The 20,032-nt window shown below is 38.0% G+C and overlaps 3 protein-coding genes and 1 long non-coding RNA gene across 8 annotated transcripts; all 4 read right to left on the bottom strand.

The window, feature by feature from the left end:
* Nucleotides 1-1,369: 1,369 nt before the first annotated feature.
* Nucleotides 1,370-2,752, bottom strand: LOC148998513 (uncharacterized). Its single transcript, XM_089130526.1, has 2 exons — nucleotides 2,422-2,752; nucleotides 1,370-2,318 (listed from the first exon to the last, which is right to left on the bottom strand). Exon 2 carries the CDS (start codon nucleotides 2,292-2,294, stop codon nucleotides 1,458-1,460), a length of 837 nt encoding a protein of 278 aa, XP_088986652.1. The 5' UTR covers nucleotides 2,295-2,318; nucleotides 2,422-2,752; the 3' UTR covers nucleotides 1,370-1,457.
* A 3,660-nt stretch (nucleotides 2,753-6,412) lies between these two features.
* On the bottom strand, nucleotides 6,413-9,564 carry LOC120488617 (uncharacterized). 5 transcript variants are annotated; one of them, XR_016168375.1, is made up of 7 exons: nucleotides 9,501-9,564; nucleotides 8,786-8,887; nucleotides 7,841-8,090; nucleotides 7,607-7,668; nucleotides 7,402-7,493; nucleotides 7,198-7,316; nucleotides 6,413-7,098 (listed from the first exon to the last, which is right to left on the bottom strand). It is a non-coding gene; the product is annotated as an uncharacterized LOC120488617 (long non-coding RNA). The 5 variants fall into 5 exon arrangements; XR_016168376.1 differs by having other exon boundaries at nucleotides 7,198-7,313; nucleotides 8,786-9,539; XR_016168377.1 differs by having other exon boundaries at nucleotides 7,440-7,493; nucleotides 8,786-9,539.
* A 2,604-nt stretch (nucleotides 9,565-12,168) lies between these two features.
* Nucleotides 12,169-13,021, bottom strand: LOC148998512 (uncharacterized). Its single transcript, XM_089130530.1, has one exon. The coding sequence runs from the start codon at nucleotides 13,005-13,007 to the stop codon at nucleotides 12,174-12,176; it is 834 nt and encodes a 277-aa protein (XP_088986656.1). The 5' UTR covers nucleotides 13,008-13,021; the 3' UTR covers nucleotides 12,169-12,173.
* A 4,368-nt stretch (nucleotides 13,022-17,389) lies between these two features.
* On the bottom strand, nucleotides 17,390-18,939 carry LOC148998511 (uncharacterized). The gene is made up of 2 exons (XM_089130508.1): nucleotides 18,512-18,939; nucleotides 17,390-18,383 (listed from the first exon to the last, which is right to left on the bottom strand). The coding sequence occupies exon 2, from the start codon at nucleotides 18,357-18,359 to the stop codon at nucleotides 17,481-17,483; it is 879 nt and encodes a 292-aa protein (XP_088986634.1). The 5' UTR covers nucleotides 18,360-18,383; nucleotides 18,512-18,939; the 3' UTR covers nucleotides 17,390-17,480.
* Nucleotides 18,940-20,032: the final 1,093 nt, after the last annotated feature.

Below are 20,032 nucleotides of genomic sequence, written 5' to 3'. Positions count from 1 at the left end.
CTTTATTTTTGCATGGATGTAATGCATGACCACTTATTCTCAAGTGTATGTTTGTAAAAACAATAATAATAATCAAAATAATAATATGCTTATAGTAAAGTACTCATATCCACTTTTTGCTCTCTTTATTATTAAATTACAATTTACTACATAACTAAGCATATATCTAATTTACACAACATTAATATTCTTCATTATTCATATACATGTATATTTACCAGATCATTACGGTCAAAGTGTTTACTTAAAGGTGCAATGTGTAACAAAGTTGAGTATCTATTAAACAGAAATGCAATATGACATCCATAACTATGTTTTCAGTGGTGTATAAAGAACTTACTTAATTAACCGTAATGTTTTTATTACCTTAGAATTAGACATTAATAGCTCCATAACCGCGGGAATCCCCTTCTATGAAGGTCGCCATGTTGTGACGTCATATTCCTACCGTAGCCGAACGCGAACACACAGTGCTACAGAACGCGTTTCATCACTACCTTGAAAGAGAAACAGCGGAAAGCTGGAAGCTAGCCTTACACTCCGTGAGTAGTGACTTTTCCCTTGTGAGTGGTGTAAAATATGTAGTTGGGATTGTTTCATGTAACTTAGTTCTCCCTCGCTGTGTTATGGGTTTGTTATGTTGGGGATAGATGTGCTGTTACGTTCGTGAGACAGCTGATGATTAGTATTCATGTCATTGACCGTAAAACAGTACGTTACAGGAATCACTAACCCGTCGATAGAGACTTTTACTAAAGTCTTTTATCACTAAAGTCGATCGCGAAGATTTTTCAAAATCAGAGAAAAAAAGCCTATTGTGTGTAGTAAATAGTAGCTATGGGATGCGGAGATGACATGATTGTAACAGCGCGCGCACTTCCGACCTTTGGACTCATGCAGACGCGTCCCAGCTCAGCCACAGTAACAGCTCATATTAGCCAGCTAAACTATTACTACCCTGTTAGAAAAAATATATAGCTGCTCCCTCGCTGTATTATGGGTTTGCTACAGTATGTGGGGATAAATGTGCTGCTGGTTACGTTTGTGAGACAATCAGCTGATTAATATTATTTTATTAAATTATATATTAAAACCCTTGATCCTCACCTGACTATGGCTTTGTAAACAGTATTCATGATGTGGTTTATAATGGACTGTGGTACAGAAACAGTGACAATGTTACACACTCTTGGCTTACTCTGGCTATTCTCTGCTGTCTCAGCCGACGAGATGTTTGTCCCGTTTTAGCAACCGTAGCTTCTTCGAAAGGGAGGGGTGAGCAGTGGGCTGAGCCCTTAGTGCAAACCTGGTGCAAACTCGCAACCGAACCACTAGATGTCGCTAAAAGTCACACATTGCTCCTTTAATGCAAACATATGAACAAACCTAACACAGTTATATTTGAAGAAACTTTGCAAAGGACTACATTTGTTTTAAATAAAGGTCCCACATTATGGTTAATCTTTTCTAGTGAATGGCAATTTCTTTTTCTTGGACAGAAAGAGAACAGATTGCATTACACTGCTTGGTCGCATTAGCCATAAATTGATGCCCGCTAGCAAGCAAAAATTAAATACTGGCAAACTTTTATTTATAGTAACGTATAGGTAAAATTCCAGGCCATATGGAACAGAGATGCAAACTAGAATGCCAGTGATAATCACAAATGCCCTCTTTTTCTGGTGGTGCATCCCTTCCTTCTGTGTTTCTCCAGGACTTGGTCTCAACAGGATCTTGAGCACTCCTAGACTACAAGTAGTGATCACCAACAGGCTGATTGATAGGGAACAAGCGAAGACCTCAATTTGGGTGTCTGGACTGTAAACAGAAAGACCTCCATAAGCTAGACTCAGCATCCAGACCAGTCCAGCACTAATATATCTGTGCTTCACAAAGGCTGGGTTGCGGTACATTGCTGGATGAGCCACGGCTATGTAGCGCTCAACACAAATCAAGCTGTTCATAAGGGGTCGTCCAACTAGGTAGCTTCCATTAAATAACATAGCAATGAACAGTGTGTATTCACTGTCAATGTGATCAGTAACCACAATAACGCAATAAAGTACCATCACAAAAACCTCTAGTGCAGAAAGGTTCATTGTAAAGATTTCTGAGGCTGCCAGACGTCCCCTAATTCTAAAGTTTCCTGAGCCCAGCCAGAGGACCCAGATTTGGATGGGAAGGACAATGAAGTCCAGCGTTATTACAGAAAGTTGAAGTGAAAACCCTGGGATGGAATCTGTGCATGTGATCCCAAAAGAAGATGTTTGGTTCTTGAAGACAGTGCTGTTCATGTTTGTCTTCAAGTTTAGGCGTTTCTAAAAGTCATCGAGAACAACAAATAATGGAATAGTAGCAATGAAAATACGTTCCAATGTAAAACAACAAAACCAAGAAATGTATTCATTAAATTACACTGACCTGATGTTGGACAGATGAGAGTGATTCCAGCGTCGTTCCTTCAGTGTCGATTCTCTCACGTTGGTTTCATCAAATATGTCACATTTTTTTTGCATCTGTATCTGCTTTATGAAAGGAAAAAATGCAAATATGGAATGAAAAGCAGCATTTTAACAACATGTGTTCATTTGAGTTTGTGTTCACAGTTTTATATGGCAGAATTTGACTGTGAATATCATATTTACTGCTCTGATTTGTTAATGACAATAGAATTGATGTGTATTGTGTACATAGACATTTCAATCAACAACTATTTGTAAAGAGCTTTACAACAACCCTCAGATATCCAAAGTATTTCACATCAAAGATTAAATATAAAACAACATAAACAGAATAAACATATAGAAAAATCAGAAAAATGTTGCCAAAGTAAAATGTCACACCACTGCTGAGTAATAAAAGCCATGCTTACCAAGTAGGTTTTGAGTTTAGACCTAAAAAGTGTTACATCTGTAATTGTGTGAATATCAGGGGGTAACTTGTTCCAGAGTCTCGGGGCAGCAACTGCAAAAGCCTGTTCACCCCATCGGTTAGATCTTGACTTTGGGACTTCTAAAACTAGATAATTTGAAGACCAACTCACGCAGGGTAAAAATCTCGGACAAATACTCCGGGGCCAGCCCATTTAGGGCCTTAAAAACAACTCGATACTCGATATAAAGTGAAGATCATTGGAACTAACTAGTATTGACTCAAGTGTTACTACATGATCTAGTCATGATTTGTGCAACCAAACAGCCAGTTCTCATCCTTTAACGTCATAACGCTATATGCAAAAACGGCGCTATACTACGCACATGGCACCCTTTATCGTTAATATAACACGCGAACACAAGACGTTATAAATCCTTTAGCGTGAATATGACACGCACACCCTACCACCTAAACTTAGCCCTCACAGCACGTGTTATATTAACGATAACGGGTGCCATGTGCGTAGTATAGCGTCGTTTTGTCATATAGCGTTCTATATGACGTTAAAGGATGAGAATGCGTTGAACCAAACACTAAAGTCATTTCAAGTTTAGCAAATTTTTAATTGATTATACAACTTTGTTTTCAGCATAACAGACAAACTTTTATACCAAATAGAGTTGCAATATTGCAGTATGCTCATTATCATATAATTCAAAATTAATGTAGATGTATTATAGCATCTCTTTATTATTAACAGAATCATTTCACGAATAAGCAGTTGATTTACATTCACAGAACATTAAAATTCTCAATATTTTCAAACGTTTTACAGTGCTTCATTCGTTACATGTACTTTATTCACATTTTTTACCTGCATTTAAATACGACTTACTGTATAGCCTACAATTAATTAAAGGAATCCTGTTTATTAATTTGTTTATTGGGCTTTTTGCCGCTTTAAAAAAATATTGGTAAAGCAATTTTGATAGGTAAATGATAAGGAGTACCACTTTATTTTACAGTGTCCTTGTTACATCTGTTACAACGTAACATAGTAATCACAGTAAATTATGCATAATTACATGCAACTAACCCTCAACCCAATCCTAATCCCTAACTCTTTAGAGTTAGGGTAACTACATGTACCCTAACTCTAAAGTTAGCACATGTAGTTACTTAATATTACTCAGTATTTAAATACATAATTACACTGTAATGACACCTTAAAGGGTAACTCGAGGTCGATGAGGCCGGCACTTAAGGATGAGTCGGGATTTGTCCATGAAATATACAGCTAAGTATCATCAGCACAACAGTGAAAGCTAATTCCATGTTTCCAAATGACATCTCCTAGTACAGAGTGAATAGCAGCGGTCCTAGTACTGAGCCTTGTGGTACACCATACCGAACTTGTGATCGATAAGACATCTCTTCATTTACTGCTACAAACTGAGTTTTCGAGTCTATTTAAAAGAATGTTGTGGTCAATTGTGTCAAATGCAGCACTAAGATCGAGTAACACTAATAGAGAGATACAACCACGAGCGGTTGACAAGAGCAGATCTTTTGTGACTCTAATGAGACCTGTCTCGGTACTATGATGTGGTCTAAATCCTGATTGAAAATCCTCGAAGATATCATTTCTTTTAAGAAAGGAACACAGTTGTGAGGATACTGCTTTTTCCAGTATCTTTGACAGAAAAGGCAGATTCGAGATTGGCCTGTAATGAACTAATTCTGTAGGATCAAGTTGCGTTTTTTTTAACAAGCAGTTTGATCATAGCTAGCTTATAGGTTTTTGGTAGTATCCTAGTGACAAAGACAAATTAATGATATTAAGAAGAGGATCTATGACCTCCGGAAGCATCTCTTTCAGTAGTTTAGTCGGTATTAGGTCTAGCATACAAGTTGTTGATTTAGATGAATTAACGAGTTTGCAAAATTCTTCCTCTCCTATAGCAGCAAATGAACCAAATCGTTCCTCTGGGAGACAACAACGCACACCCTGATGCGATACTGTAGTAGACAGTTGCATAGTTATAATTTTGTCCCTGGTATTATCAATCTTATAAGTGAAGAAATTCATAAAGTCATTATTGCTGTGTTGCTTGGACACTTCTGGGCTTGAATCTTCCTATTTTGTTAATTTACACTGCATGAAAATAGGTGTATCCGGACCAGTATACTCCTGTATACACTGCTGAAATTCGGAAGAATCCAGGAGTATAGTGGCCGGATATGTCAAATTCCATGGGTTTGTATATATCCGCATACATCCGGAATGATACCAAATCGGATGTATGTTGTGGACGTATACTTCCGTGCTAGAGCCATTTGTTGCCATGGCAAGTAATCCCATTAAAGTTTTTAGCAGGAAAAAAATCACACCTTTTTGCAGGAAACATTCACACCTTTTTGCCTTCCAACCAAACTGGATTGGTTGTTCTTTTAAAGCCACTCCCAACACCCAGACCACTATTGGAGGGCAGGACACATTGAAAACCCAGTAAACGGACTTTATTGGTTACTTTTAAACATAGCCCACCCTAGGCCTTGTAGCATACTGATTTGATTGGTTATATACCAGCTATGCAGATATTGCTCAAATATATATACCAAACCTCCCTCCCCCAATTTTAATATATTCATTAAAATAAATTTGATATATATATATATATTTATATATATTTATATTTATATTTAAACACACAAAGAACAATGGGAAAGTCTGAAATTTTTATTAAGGTATATAACACATTCCAAATAGCATTATAAACAAGCATTACAGAGGAATTGGGAACAAAAACTAGAAAAAAAGTATGAAGTAATAACATCTCAAAGGAAGAAAAAAAAATCATGGACATTCCAAAGAAAATTATAAACATACATTAAATAAATTGTTAACTTTTTATTTTCGTTAATTTTTTTTACCCAATCATTTTAAAGGACAGATGTAAAGGAATAAAGTACACAGTGTATATAAAAAGTTACATATATATATATATATATATAAAATATATGAAGAGTTCCATTTGAAATTTTCTCCTTTAATGATGATTTTTATCAAACTTGTATATTTAAGTTCAGTAATTTCTCTTAAATGGCAATGATAATTGCCTATTAATTGTTATTTAAGTGAAATTACTAAACTTAAATATACAAGTTTGATAAAAATCATCATTAAAGGAGAAAATTTCAAATGGCATTTAGAGGCTTTTGCATCTGAACTCTTCATATATATATATATATATATAAAAAAAATATACGTAGATATTCCAAGTAAACAATATAAATAAATAGAACATTACAGAGAGTGCATTATAAACATACATTAAAATGCAAACAAGTAAACAAAATGGAGATAAGCAACATGGACAACAAAAAAAAGGAACAAATATATGAAATAATACGAGAAAAATAAATAAGAAATTAAAGTGTATATAAAATATTCAAGGTGTACACTGCCGTTTATAAGTTTGGGATCGGTAAGAAGTCTCATATGCTCGCCAAGGCTGCTTTTTTTTATATATAAAAAATACAAAAAAAGTAAGAGTAATATTGTTAAATATTATGACAATTTAAAATAAACGTTTCTATTGGAATACATTATTCTTGTGATCAAAGATGAATTTTTAGCATCATTACTCCAGTCTTCAGTGTCACATGATCCTTCAGAAATCATTCTAATGTGATGATTTGATGCTCAATAAATATTCATTATTATTACCAAAGTTGAAAACAGTTGTAGACTTTTTAGGATTATTTGATCAATAGAAAGTTATATTTCATTTATTTGAAATATGATGTTTTGTAACATTATAAATGTCTTTACTATCACGTTTGATTCATTTAATGCATCCTTGCTGAATAAAAGTATTGAGTTAATTTGAGCTATCCCCCCCAAACCAAAAAAAAAAATATCTTACCGACCCCCAAACTTTTGAACGGTTATATATATATATATTACACATTTTTTTTTTTTTACGAGTTAACATTTTTCAAACTGCCATGATACGCTGGTGGTGTGACGCATAGTGTGGGTCAGCCTCTAGTCTGTTTTATAGTACCTAGCAGAGAGCAGATTGGTGGAGACCTCACCATTCACACTGGCCTTCCATCAACAATAGCATCATCTTCATCAGACATCAGTTCTATTGTTGCGGTCTTCCAAAGTTCCTTTTCTGTGTTGGTTTGTACAACCCCGGACCTGGTCTCCAGCAACTGAAAAACATGACAGTAACTTAACCACTAAAACACAGAGAGGAGGATAGTTACATTCTGAAGAGAAAAAAAAAGTGCTTAACCAGTTTCTTAACTTACCAGTCGCTTTCTTTGAAGGTTCTTTGCAATGCTTGTCATAGTTTTTCTTTTCTGGGCCTTTTCAGGCTGAGCCAAAGAATACTTCCTCCGCAAAGTCTCAAAATACATCTTCCAACCTGCTAAATATATCATAAATAAATGTAATGGCAATAAAAATAAGTAAAACAGAGGACAATAAAATGATTACAACATCTTTAAGATTACCTTTTACACATTCAGGGTCAACTTCTGTAAAAGTTGACCTTAATTCTTCGAAGAGGTAAGTGGTCACAGCCAGGTTATGTGATGAATTTATTCTGGGGGGGAAAGTTGCAGGTATCATTGCTGAAATTCACTTTTGGCATTCCAAATCCATAGAGTAGTAGATTAAACTAACATTTAGGCTATAGTATATAAGAAACAGTCTTACCTGGTTTGTGGAACGTATTTGTGTGGGTTGTTCTCTGAATTATGGAGGCGCCTTACAGATTCCTGTAAAGTTTGAAATTAAAAAGCAATTAAATTGATTCACAATCTTCAAGAACCACAAAACTGAATTTTCAGTTGGAATAAGCTGACCATCACAGTAACCGCAAGAGACAAAACAATAATTGTAACCGAACTATGGCTTACAGCCACGTTATAGAACAATAATTGGACTTACCGCAATGTTCACGTCATGTGCCTTTTTTATTCTTTTCGAAGCGTTGTAAGATTCTTCATGTAACGTTAGTCTGTGCTGCTCATACTTTCGCTAAAGAGCATCAAGACGCTGGAGAGTCTCTCTGAGAAGATCAGGTTGTGGCCAAAGACAGATTGATCCTCCCATTGTGATTCTGCATCACAGCTGTGGGGCATGTGGATGTGATCATCCTCATAGTTATCCACTGCATTACTGACTCTCATTGATGCATCTATGGAAATATTATAACCATAAACATTTTTTACATTAGTAGCTACTTAAAATAGATCATGGAGAATTCATTGATGATGGCACTCATAGTTACACAGAACAGTGTGTGAGAAAGATACATTAATTAAAAACGAAACAATACACAATCTCCTAACTCGCCATAAGTCAATATCAATATCTGAATGAGAGATGTAGCTAGCTGGCCTGCTAGCATCAACAATCTCTGTATAGACCATTTCACAAGATGTAAACAACACTGGTCCAGAAGCACTTCCTGTTTCAGTTTTAACACTGTATAAACGTTGGGTTAAAGTACAACCAACAGAACAACTGAATCAAAAAGTTAAACAAACATATTCAAGATATTTTCTTTACATTTGAAATTAAGAAGCCTTTTACAAACTGAAACAGGAAGTGCATCTGGACCAGTGTTGTTTACATCTCGTAATGTGCAATAGCAGTAATGTGAGCTATTGTAAGACTAATGTAAGTTACCATACTATCTTGTACTACCGTGAATATTCATTCATTCATTTATTCTTTCAGACTCTTAGGTCAATATAACAAAGTTAAATAAATAACATGTATGTGGGCAATGGTAATCATGCAAGATTCATTGTATTTTGTTTACGGCTTGTTACTGATCTTAAATGCATTAGGCAAACAAGCACATACCAGTTAGGCAAGTTAGCTTACCTGAATCTGACAATATTCAACACCCGGCGTGACTTCTTTATCGGAACATCGTAGCCGAGCCATTTCTGGGGTGTTCCTCAATCGGATTCCCGTCCTTAGGCCCTGTTTACACGAGAACGCTCGCGGGTGAAAAAGTAAAAATATTTTTTCGGATGTGCCTTTCGTTTACACGGCGATGGCGTTTTTGAGGCTCAAAAACGCAAAAAAGTGAAACCACCCTCCAGAGTGGAAATCTTAAAAACGCTCCACCTCCGCGTTCCCGTGTAACGGTAAAAACGCAAAAGTTTGCTTGACGGTGAAAGTTGTACGCAGGCGCGTGGACTTAGTGTTGTTGTGGTATGCACTCCTAGCCGCCTGAAGTGCATACTACATTGAATTTCACACACTTTTGCGTCTCCATTTGCACGCGGACTTCTCACACAAAACGCTCGTCTAAGCGCAGAATAAAAAAAAAGATGACGCAACGCCACTTTTGCGTTTTCTCATCAGAATCGGGCACTTTCAAGCCTATGCTTCCAAATGTGTGCCTTCCGCCATTGCCTCCGGTGCTCCTCGTCTTTAGGTGGTGGGTGTAGCTAAATCGTAAAGTGCACCACAACAACAATCTGACCGCCTCACATTATGTTCGTTACACCGTTGGTTCAATTGTTCTCTCCTCTTAATCCAACTGTTATGGCAGCACCTAACTGAACATTTAATACTTGCCATATTTTACCGTTCGTTTCAACTAGCGCAGAATCTCATCCCTCTCATGAGCCGGAAGTTGAAGTCTTTCTCAGACGGGAGTAAGATTACAAAACGAACGCAATGGCGTCACCCTTGTTGTCGTGCAAAATAAGGTGAATAGAAGAAAACTGTTTCCAAACCTTGAACTGTTCTCTTTGCTTCGGGAAAGAATGCTGTAATTTTAAAGTATTTTTCTCGCGCTTGAAGCAATACACTAACGTTATTGGTTGCACCTCCATTACGTCACCACATTTGTTGTGTTAATGGTTGTGAGTGGTGAATTTCAAACCTCAAAACGCCCCCTTTTCTTGCAGCTTGTTTGTTTGCGGAAGGACTTATTTACTCAAACCACAAACCTCGGTATGACGCGTTGCAAGTGAATCTATTTAATTTTGTGAATAAATATGAAGCAGCTGGACCTTCAACATGGAAGGATAACCAGCTGCTGACAATAACACGGGAAAGCCCGGTGGTTTTGCGACCACTCGTTTCACATCATGCATGCCCAAAGAAGCATGGATTAACTCCAAGCCAAAACCGTGATGTCATTGTCCATCTCAGTTCAGATCTCATATAATGGTGTCAATGCAGGCAGTTCAATAACATTGTTGAATATTAAATAAAAATGTCCCCAACTAAGCAAAGCCAATGGCGACAAATGTTGTTGTCTGCAATTTGTAAAACTTCACAATAAAAATTTAGATATTCTGAAATGTTTCCCTGTATTTTTTATTTCATTAAATATTCAGATGTTTTTGTGAACGTATATTCATGGTGTTTATTTTGTCCTGTTTTTATAAAAGAATATTTGATTAGGATACTTTTTTTTCATACAGTAGTTTTAAGGCCCTGACACAGGCGACATAAGCCAACCCTAGAGTTGGCTTTAGTCATTGCTAGTTCTTTGACGTCGGTTTTCTGTTTCAGGGCCTTAAGAATTTATTTATTTTTCTGTACAAAAAAAACTTGTTTGCTGTAGACCAGAGATAATTTTCAATCCTGAAGTCCCCTGCCACTCCTCCCTCTGAGAACAGCCAGCACCCTTAGTGTCAGTCATTAACATATGAAAGGTCTTCTTCACACCTCTCACATCCAGCAGTGTTTCAGCTGTATATGTCCGTAAAATTTCACGGATTCCTGTATATGCCCGCGTAGGTGAGGTTTCCGGGTTTGTCTGGAAATATACTGTTCCGTGTTACTCTGATCCGCTTTTTCCCACATACATCCAGCAAACATCAAATTGCACAGGAGTTTACCATGCCCGGATATTGCCGGATTTGAGTCTTTTCATGCAGTGTTAGTCACTGTATCAAATAGATACCTAGGATTATGTTTATTTTCTTCTAGGTTTGAAAAATAAGCAGGCCTAGCAGCCTAGCAGGCCTCTCTGTATGCAATCGAGCTCTCCTTCCATGAAATACGAAATACCTCTAGTTTAGTTTTCTTCCAGCTACGCTCCATTTTTTCTGGCTGCTCCCTTAAGGGCCTGAGTGTGCTCGTTGTACCACGGCATTGGACTATTTTCTTTAATCTAGCGCAACGGAGCAACTTTCTGTCACGATATCAAGTTCTTCTAAGCTACCCGGGATGCTGAGATGATGAAACTGATTAGGAAGATTATTGATAAAGCAATCTTTAGTGGCAGAAGATATACGTCTAACATATTTATTCACGGAGTCGGCTTTGCTGCTTTGCTGCTTTGGCTAAGTGAAGTTTACATGAGACTAGATAGAGATGTCATCGCTCTGCTGCAGAATTTCAATGGCATCAACATTCCATGTGATAATATTAGATCTAGAGTATGATTACAACAATGAGTGGGTCCACATGTTGTCTTATTCCAATTGAGTTTATAATGTCTTTAAATGCCAATCCCAATGTCTCTTTTTCATTATCTACATGTATATTAAAGTCACCAACTATTAGTACTTTATCTGCAGCCAGGACTAATTCTGATAGAAAGTCCGCAAATTCTTTGGTAAAATCTTTATGGTGCCCTGGTGGCCTGTATACAGTAGCCAGCGACGTGATTTATCATTTGCACTATATATTTTTACACTAAGCACCAATACATCAAAAGAAGTATAACTAAAACTAGATTTCTTTGTGGTTTTGAGGATATTACAATAAATTACAGCAACACCTCCCCCTTTGCCTTTCAGACGAGGTTCATGTTTTTAACTGTAATCTTGCGGGGTGGACTCAAGTAATGTAATTGTTTGTTTTTAGCCAGGTTTCTGTCAAACACTGCACATCTAGATTATAATCTGAAATCATATCATTAACTATGAGCGATTTTGAAGTAAGGGATCTAATATTCAACAACCCAAGCTTTATCATTTGCTCATCTGTATTATAATAATATACTTACAGTAAAGTACTCATATCCACTTTTTCCTCTTTTTATTATTAAATTACATTTTACTACATCAGCTATATAACTAAGCACATATCTAATTTACACAACATTGATATTCTTCATTAGTCATATATATATATATATATATATATATATATATATATATATATTGTATATATATTTACCAGATCATTACGGTCAAAGTGTTTACTTAATGCAAACAAATGAACAAAACTAACAAAGTTATATTTGAAGAAACTTTGCAAAGGACAACATTTGTATTAAAAGGTCCCCACATGTTGGTTATTTTTTCTTAGTGAATGGCAATTTCTTTTTCTTGGACAGAAATAGAACAGATTGCATTACACTGCTTGGTCGCATTAGCCATAAATTGATGCCCCCTAGCAGGCAAAAATCAAATATTGACACATTTTCATTTATAGTAACGTATAGGTAAAATTCCAGGCCATATGGAACAGATATGCAAACTAGAATGACAGTAATAATCACAAATGCCCTCTTTTTCTGGTGATGCATCCCTTCCTTCTGTGTTTCACCAGGACTTGGTCTCAACAGGATCTTGAGCACTCCTAGACTACAAGTAGTGATCACCAACAGGCTGATTGTAAGGGAACAAGCGTAGACCTCAATTTGGGTGCGTAGACTCCAAACAGAAAGACCTCCATAAGCTAGACTCAGCATCCAGACCAGTCCAGCACTAATATATCTGTGCTTCACAAAGGCTGGGTTGCGGTACATCGCTGGATGAGCCACGGCTATGTAACGCTCAACACAAATCAAGCTGTTCATAAGGGGTCGTCCAACCAGGTAGCTTCCAGAAAATAACATAACAATGAATATTGTGTGTTCATAGTCTATGTGATGGATAACCACAGTAACGCAATAAAGTACCATCACAAAAACCTCTAGTGCAGAAAGGTTCATTGTAAAGATTTCTGAGGCTGCCAGACGTCCCCTAATTCCACTATTACTTGAGCCCAGCCAGAGGACACAGATTTGGATGGGAAGGACAACAATAAAGTCCAGTGCTATTACAGAAAGTTGAAGTGAATACCCTGGCTCTGTGCATCTGAGCCCAAAAGAAGATGTTTGGTTGTTGGAGACAGTGCTGTTCATGTTTCTCTTTAAGTTCAAGTGTTTCTAAAGGGCATCAAGAACAACAAAAAATGGAATAGTAGCAATGAAAATACAAAGTACATTCCAATGTAAAACAACAAAACCAAGAAATGTATTGATTAAATTACACTGACCTGATGTTGGACAGATGAGAGTGATTCCAGCGTCGTTCCTTCAGTGTCGATTCTCTCACGTTGGTTTCATCAAATATGTCACATTTTTTTGCATCTGTATCTGCTTTATGAAAGGAAAAAATGCAAATATCGAATGAAAAGCAGCATTTTAACATGTGTTCATTTGAGTTTGTGTTCACAGTTTATATTGCAGAATTTGACTGTGAATATCATATTTGCTGCTCTGATTTGTTAATGACAATAGGATTGATGTGTATTGTGTCCATGGACATTTCAATCAACATTTATTTGTATAGCGCTTTACAACAACCCTCAGATATCCAAAGTATTTCACATCAAAGATTGAATATAAAACAACATACCATAAACAGAATAAACATGTAAAAAATCTGAAAATGTTGCATAGACAGACAAAGGAAGATGTCACACCATACTGCGTATTAAAAGCCATTCTATAGGTTTTGAGTTTAGACCTAATAAGTGTTACATCTAATTGTGTGAATATCAGTGGTAAGAGTCTCGGGGCAGCAACTGCAAAAGCCTGTTCACCCCATCGTTTAGATCTTGACCTTGGGACTTCTAAAACTAGATGGTTTGAAGACCAACTCACGCAGGGTCAAAATCTCGGACAAATACCAGCCCATTTAGGGCCTTAAAAACAAACAATAACACCCTAAACTGGATTCTAAAAGACACAGGGAGCCAATGTAAGGTGTAGAGGATGGTAGTGATGTGTGCACGCCTAGATGTATTTGTTAAAAACCAAGCAGCAGGATTCTGCACAAGTTGAAGGCTTGGTTCAAACCAACATTATAGTAACCCAACCTTGAACTAATAAAAGCATGAATCGAATCGAATCGAATTTGCTAAATCATGCCTGTTAAGGAAAGCCTTAACTTTAGCCAGGAGGCGGAGCTGGAAAAAACTCATTTTAACAAAGTTGCTGATTTGCTTTTCAAATTTCATTTTGCACTTAAAAGTAACCCCCACATTTCCGACAGCTGGCTTAAGCTATGATACCAGAGTTCCCAATTTGTTTTTACTCAAAATCTATTTGTTTAATCAGTTTTGAGTAAAACTGTGATTGTATTAGGGAAGTGCTTGACTTGTCACTTTTTTGCCTTTACATTGCCGGTAAATCGTTTGGAATATTTATTTATTTTTTTCGTAAAGAAGTGTCTTATGAAAAATACATTAAACATTAATATTGTGACATTTTTTATGTAATTTATTCCTGTGATGGCACAGCATCATTACTCCAGTCTTCAGGGTAAGTCGGCCTGTGTAGGCGGCCAGGGCGGCGCCGACAGTTCAGGGGAACAGGGAGGCATGGCCTCTGAGACCATAATCAGGTATCTATTGCCCCTCCCCAAAATTTTCTTAGAATGAGACTCTAGTGCGGCGGCGACCATCTCCGGACGAGACTCAGGAATGGTGGCGGCCATCTCCGGACAAGATTCTGGCATGGTGGCGGCCATCTCCGGACGAGACTCGGGGTCATCACAGACTGGGGAATGACGGCGGCTGTCTTAACGGCCATCTTGGGCGAAAGTTTGCAGGCTGAAGCCGACGTGGGTACTTCTCTCAAAATCACCGTGGCAACTATGATTATTGCTATCTTTTAGAGAACTGATCAGGCACAGTGGCCATGTTGTCTGAAGACACAGGCACGACCGACATGATGTGAACAGTCTCTGGCTGGGCAGCAATAGTCGTCAACCTTCTTCACGTCAAGCTGCCCAGCCAGAGACTGTTCATGTCAAGACATCATTCACGAGTTCACACTTAAAAGGGAATAAAGTATAATGCGTATTTGGCGTGCTATCCGGGGGGAGGGCTCCGAGCTCGGAGTTCGGCCCGAATCCAGAGTACTCCCCCCGTATGTAAAGTGGTTTAGGACTAGAAGAGTGGAGAAGGGGTGGAGGAGGGATGCTGCTAAACTGTCAGAGAAATGAGGTGAGACTGCTGAGTCTATATATACATGCTTAAATCATGATTGCTGAGTGCTCTCCACCCGTGTTAATTATCTGAACGTGCTTCTCCCGAATTTGTTAATGAAACATCATTTAATCATGATTGCTGAGTGCTGTCCCCCTGTGTTAATTATCTGAACGTGCTTCTCCCGAACTTTGTTAATAAAACATAATTTAATTTACGTGCTTGAAAAAGACAATGGCGTCCCCCTTTAGCCGATTTCTTTAAAATTTCTCACAGACTTCTAGATCCATGAGTCAAACAGGCCTAATTAGTTTTGTTTCGATCGGCCTCCATTAACCTTGTCTAACAGGTGCTCAAACTTCATTGGCCGACGGCGGCCGTGTTTTTCAAGATACGCGAATGTTTTCATAGACCATCACCTCATCTTGGACAAAGACACTGCATGCCCGCTTTCAAGTCAGTCGGTCTGACTGTTGTGTAGCTAAACTATAGCTATTTTTGTGTTTTTCTATTTCATTTTATAGTGCCACCAAGTAGCCAGTGGCCGCGTCCTTTTTCATGTGATCACATGAAACATAGGTGGACATAGGTGTATCACGTTATCTCATTCTGTTCAGTTATTGCCATTTTAGTAGAAGTGGCAACGCCCACTTCGAACATTTTTGCGTCCCGTCACGAAAATTTCACTTTTTTTCTATAATTATAAACAACCAGACTCCAGATTAATCTTCCTGCACTGGTTTGGTTTCAATCAGGGCGAAAAAGCTTATTTTGACCATTACATTGAAAGATCGGAAAAAGCCCATCCGTCTACCTGCTCATAGACCCTCTCCTTGAAGAAATCAGCTCATAGACCCTCTCCTTGAAGAAATCAGCTCATAGACCCTCTCCTTGAAGAAATCAGCTCATAGACCCTCTCCTTGAAGTGGTTGAAAGTGGACAAAAGAGATGGATTAAAACACCAGGTATAATCATAAATGCGCCTCTCTTGACTACTAGTGATCTTATCGACTTAAACTGTGGGGTCCCACAAGGGTCCATTTTGGGTCCCATCCTGTTCTCACTGTTCATTGGGAATGATTTTTAAGTATGGGTATTTCCTACCATCGTATGCAGATGACACTCAAGTCTACTTACAGTTGGATTCCAATGCCATAGTCCTTAGGTGTCTAGAGGATTGTAGAGCTGTTGATGGCTAAAAATCACATTGAATTAAATGAAAACAAAATGGAAATTAATATTTTTGGTCACACAGCTGGTAGCCAAATGGTAAGTGATAACTTAGGCCCAAGGAAGGAGTACCTGCAGAATCAAGAGAACTGGGGAGTAATTTTTGACTAATTTTTGATCTACAGATAAAGACGGGGGTTCGTAATTGATTCTTCAATTTAAGAGAAAAAGCGCATTGAACCCAATTCTCTCAGCCAAAAGTGGAAAAAGTTGTCCACACTTAGATTTTTTCCCATCTAGATTATTGTAGTGCACTTTATGTTGGGATCTGTCAAAAATACATTGCCCGCTTGCAGCAAGTACATAATGCTGATGCAAGGTGTTAATTACTGAATGCTGGTAAAACGGATTACTCTTGTTATCTTTTCATGGCTACCAATACATTTTAGGATACAGTATATAATCTGATATACAGTGTGTTTTAAAAACACTTTAAAAACACAACCAGACAGTTTCTGGTCTCATTGACTTCCATAGTATATATATTTTTTCCTACTATAGACGTCAATGAGACCAGAAACTGTCTGGTTACTGATATTCTTCTAAATAATGCATTTGAAAACGGTGAAACTCAACTGTTTAACTCTGGGGGAGTGGTAAAATGAGCCTATTTCCAAAATAAAAAAAGTGGAGTATCCCTTTAACAGAATCATTTCACTAATAAGCAGTTGATTTACATTCACAGAACATTAAAATTCTCAATATTTTCAAACGTTTTTACTGTGCTTCATTCGTTACATGTACTTTATTCACATGATCTAATGCAAAATACCACTTATAGCCTACAATTACTTAAAGGCATTTCTGTTTATTTATATGTTTATTGGGCTTTTTTGTCACTTTAAACAATACTAGTAAAGCAATTTTGATAGGTAAATGATAAGGAGTACCACTTTATTTTACAGTGTCCTTGTTACATCTGTTACAACTTAACATAGTAATTACAGTAAATTATGCATAATTACATGCAACAAACCCTCAACCCAATCCTAATCCTACCTTAACTCTAAAGTATGCACATGTAGTTACTTAATACTACTCAGTACTTAAATACATAATTACACTGTAATGACACCTTAAAATAAAGTGTAGCCGAAGATGGTTACAAAACCCAACCCAGAACTGAAATTCATCTCTATCTGAGAGCCACTGCTCTGCATGGATGCGCTATTTATGAGGACGTGGCTTCAATATTTTGTGTTGTTTTAATAAGAACCTTTTTGATGCATGAAAACATACCATGCTTGGACAGATAGAAAACAGGCTGTATAATACTGCCTTGTTTCAATAACCATACATTGACACCCAGCAGCACACAGAAAGCATCAAGAGAAATAGCATTCCTAATGTTGAAAAGTAGTATATCCAGGCCATATGGAACAGATGTGCAAACTAGAACGCCAGTGATAATTACAAATGCCCTCTTTTTCTGGTGGTGCATCCCTTCCTTCTGTGTTTCACCAGGATTTGGTCTCAACAGGATCTTGAGCACTCCTAGACTACAAGTAGTGATCACCAAGATGCTGATTGCCAGGGAACAGAAGTAGACCTCAATTGGGATGCGTGGACTGGTACAAACAGAAAGACCTCCATAAGCTGCACTCAGCATCCAGACCAGTCCAGCACTAATATATCTGTGCTTCACAAAGGCTGGGTTGCGGTACATCGCTGGATGAGCCACGGCTATGTAGCGCTCAACACAAATCAAGCTGTTCATAAGGGGTTGTCCAACAATGTAGATTCCAGAAAAAAACACAAGAAGGAGTATGGTTTCTTGATGCTTAAAAGTAAAAGGAACCATACTTAAAGAATAAAGTATGGTCACAAAAATCTCTAGTACAGAAAGGTTCATTGTAAAGATTTCTGAGGCTGCCAGACGTCCCCTAATTCTAAAGTTTCTTGAGACCAGCCAGAGGACACACATATGGATGGGCAGGAGGACAATAAAGTTCAGTGTTATTACAGAAAGTAGAAGTGAATACCCTGGGATGGAGTCTGAGCATGAGACCCCAAAAGAAGATGTTTGGTTCTTGGAGACAGTGCTGTTCATGTTCCTCTTCAAGAAGTCAAGTGTCTAAAGAACGTAAAAAACAACAAATAATGCTGAAAACACATTAGAAAACTCTTAAAACAAGACAACACCTGTTTTTCTCTGTGGTGACCAAGAACAATATATAAATGTAAACAATAACATACACTGACCTGATGTTAACCGGGCAGATAACCTTCTGAGTGGTTGTCACCTGCAGCTCCTCTTACATTAGTTTCATCCCACGGCACATGTGTTTGCATTTGGATGAATTATGAAAGGAAAATATGCAAAAATTGAATGAAACGCAGCATTTTAACAGCATTTTGTCACTTTGGGTTTGTTCATGTCATGTTCCATGTCTGTCATATGATTCCCTGTTTTTCATGTAATCCTGCTATGTGTCTTGTCATTGGTTAATCGTCTTTCCATTGTTCACAGGTGTCTCTTTTCTTGTCAGTCTGTGTATTTAAGCCCTCATGTTTGCCATTTGTCTTGGTGAGTTCATGTTTTTGTTTTGAGCTCCGCATTATGTTTGATTTTGTTATTGAAATAAAGCTGCACTTGGGTTCTCAATCATGCCATCAGTGGATCCCTTTTGTGTTCATTTGAGTTTGTGATCACAGTTTAAAGATCTCAAAATAAGAAGGGAAGAGAACTAATATTGCAACCTTTTGAATGTCATATTTAAAGGGTTAGTTCACACAAAAATTTAAATTAGTCCATGATTTGCTCACCCTCAAGTCATCCTACTGTAGGTGTACATGCCATTCTTCTTTAAGACAAATACAATCGGAGTGTTAATAAAAAATGTCCTGACTCTTACAAGCTTTATAATGGGATTGAATGGATGGAGAAAATTTGAGGTCCAAATCATTATAAAAAGTAATCCATATGGCTCCAGGGGTTAATAAATGCCTGTCACAGTGACACATCGAGAGTCATTTCATCAACAGCTTCAACTCTTCTGGGAAGGCTTTCCACAAGGTTAAGGAGTGTGTTTATGGGAATTTTTGACCATTCTTCTAGAAGCACATTTGTGTAGGACGAGAAGGCCTGGCTTCAGTCTCCGCTCCAATTCATCCCAAATTGATGTCGCGCGTGGCACGGATTCTAGATCTTACACTTTCGAAGCACGACCTAAAGTACCTTTTTCAAAGCGCAACCTGATCATCAGGTTCCTCCTCTCGTACCCTCTTGGGACCTCTCAGTGGTTTTAAATGCCCTGCAGAGAGCTCCCTTTGAGCCTCTACAATCAGTTGAGATTACATTCCTGTCAATGAAGACAGTGCTCCTGGTTACATTGACCTCCATCAAGAGGGTGGGGGACCTGCACGCATTCTTCGTTGACGAAGCGTGCCTGGAATTCGGGTCGGCCTACGTGATCCTGAAACCCCGGCCTCGATATGTGCCCAAGGTTCCTACCACTCCCTTCCGGGACCAGCTAGTGAACCTGCAAGCGCTGCCCCCGGAGGAGGGAGCCCCAGCCTTGGCACTGCTCTGTCCAGTATGCGCCCTCCATGCTTACATAGACAGAACGCAGTCTTTCAGGACCTCAGACCAGCTCTTTGTCTGTTATGGTGGGAGACTGAAGAGAAAGGCTCTCTCAAAGCAGAGGTTGTCTAACTGGATAGTGGACGCCATTGCTTTGGCTTACAAACAGCAAGGCCGACCGTGCCCCCTTGGTGTGTCAG

This window comes from Pimephales promelas, chromosome 1 (genome assembly GCF_988280905.1).
Source record: "Pimephales promelas chromosome 1, fPimPro1.hap1.1, whole genome shotgun sequence".
NCBI lineage: Eukaryota > Metazoa > Chordata > Actinopteri > Cypriniformes > Leuciscidae > Pimephales > Pimephales promelas.
The sequence above is the reverse complement of the archived record's forward strand: the minus strand, read 5'-3'. Positions and strand labels throughout refer to the sequence as shown.

Coding starts and splice junctions, on each gene's coding strand:
- LOC148998513 (XM_089130526.1), bottom strand. CDS start 2,294: ATGAACAGCACTGTCTTCAAGAACCAAACATCTTCTTTTGGGATCACA.
- LOC148998512 (XM_089130530.1), bottom strand. CDS start 13,007: ATGAACAGCACTGTCTCCAACAACCAAACATCTTCTTTTGGGCTCAGA.
- LOC148998511 (XM_089130508.1), bottom strand. CDS start 18,359: ATGAACAGCACTGTCTCCAAGAACCAAACATCTTCTTTTGGGGTCTCA.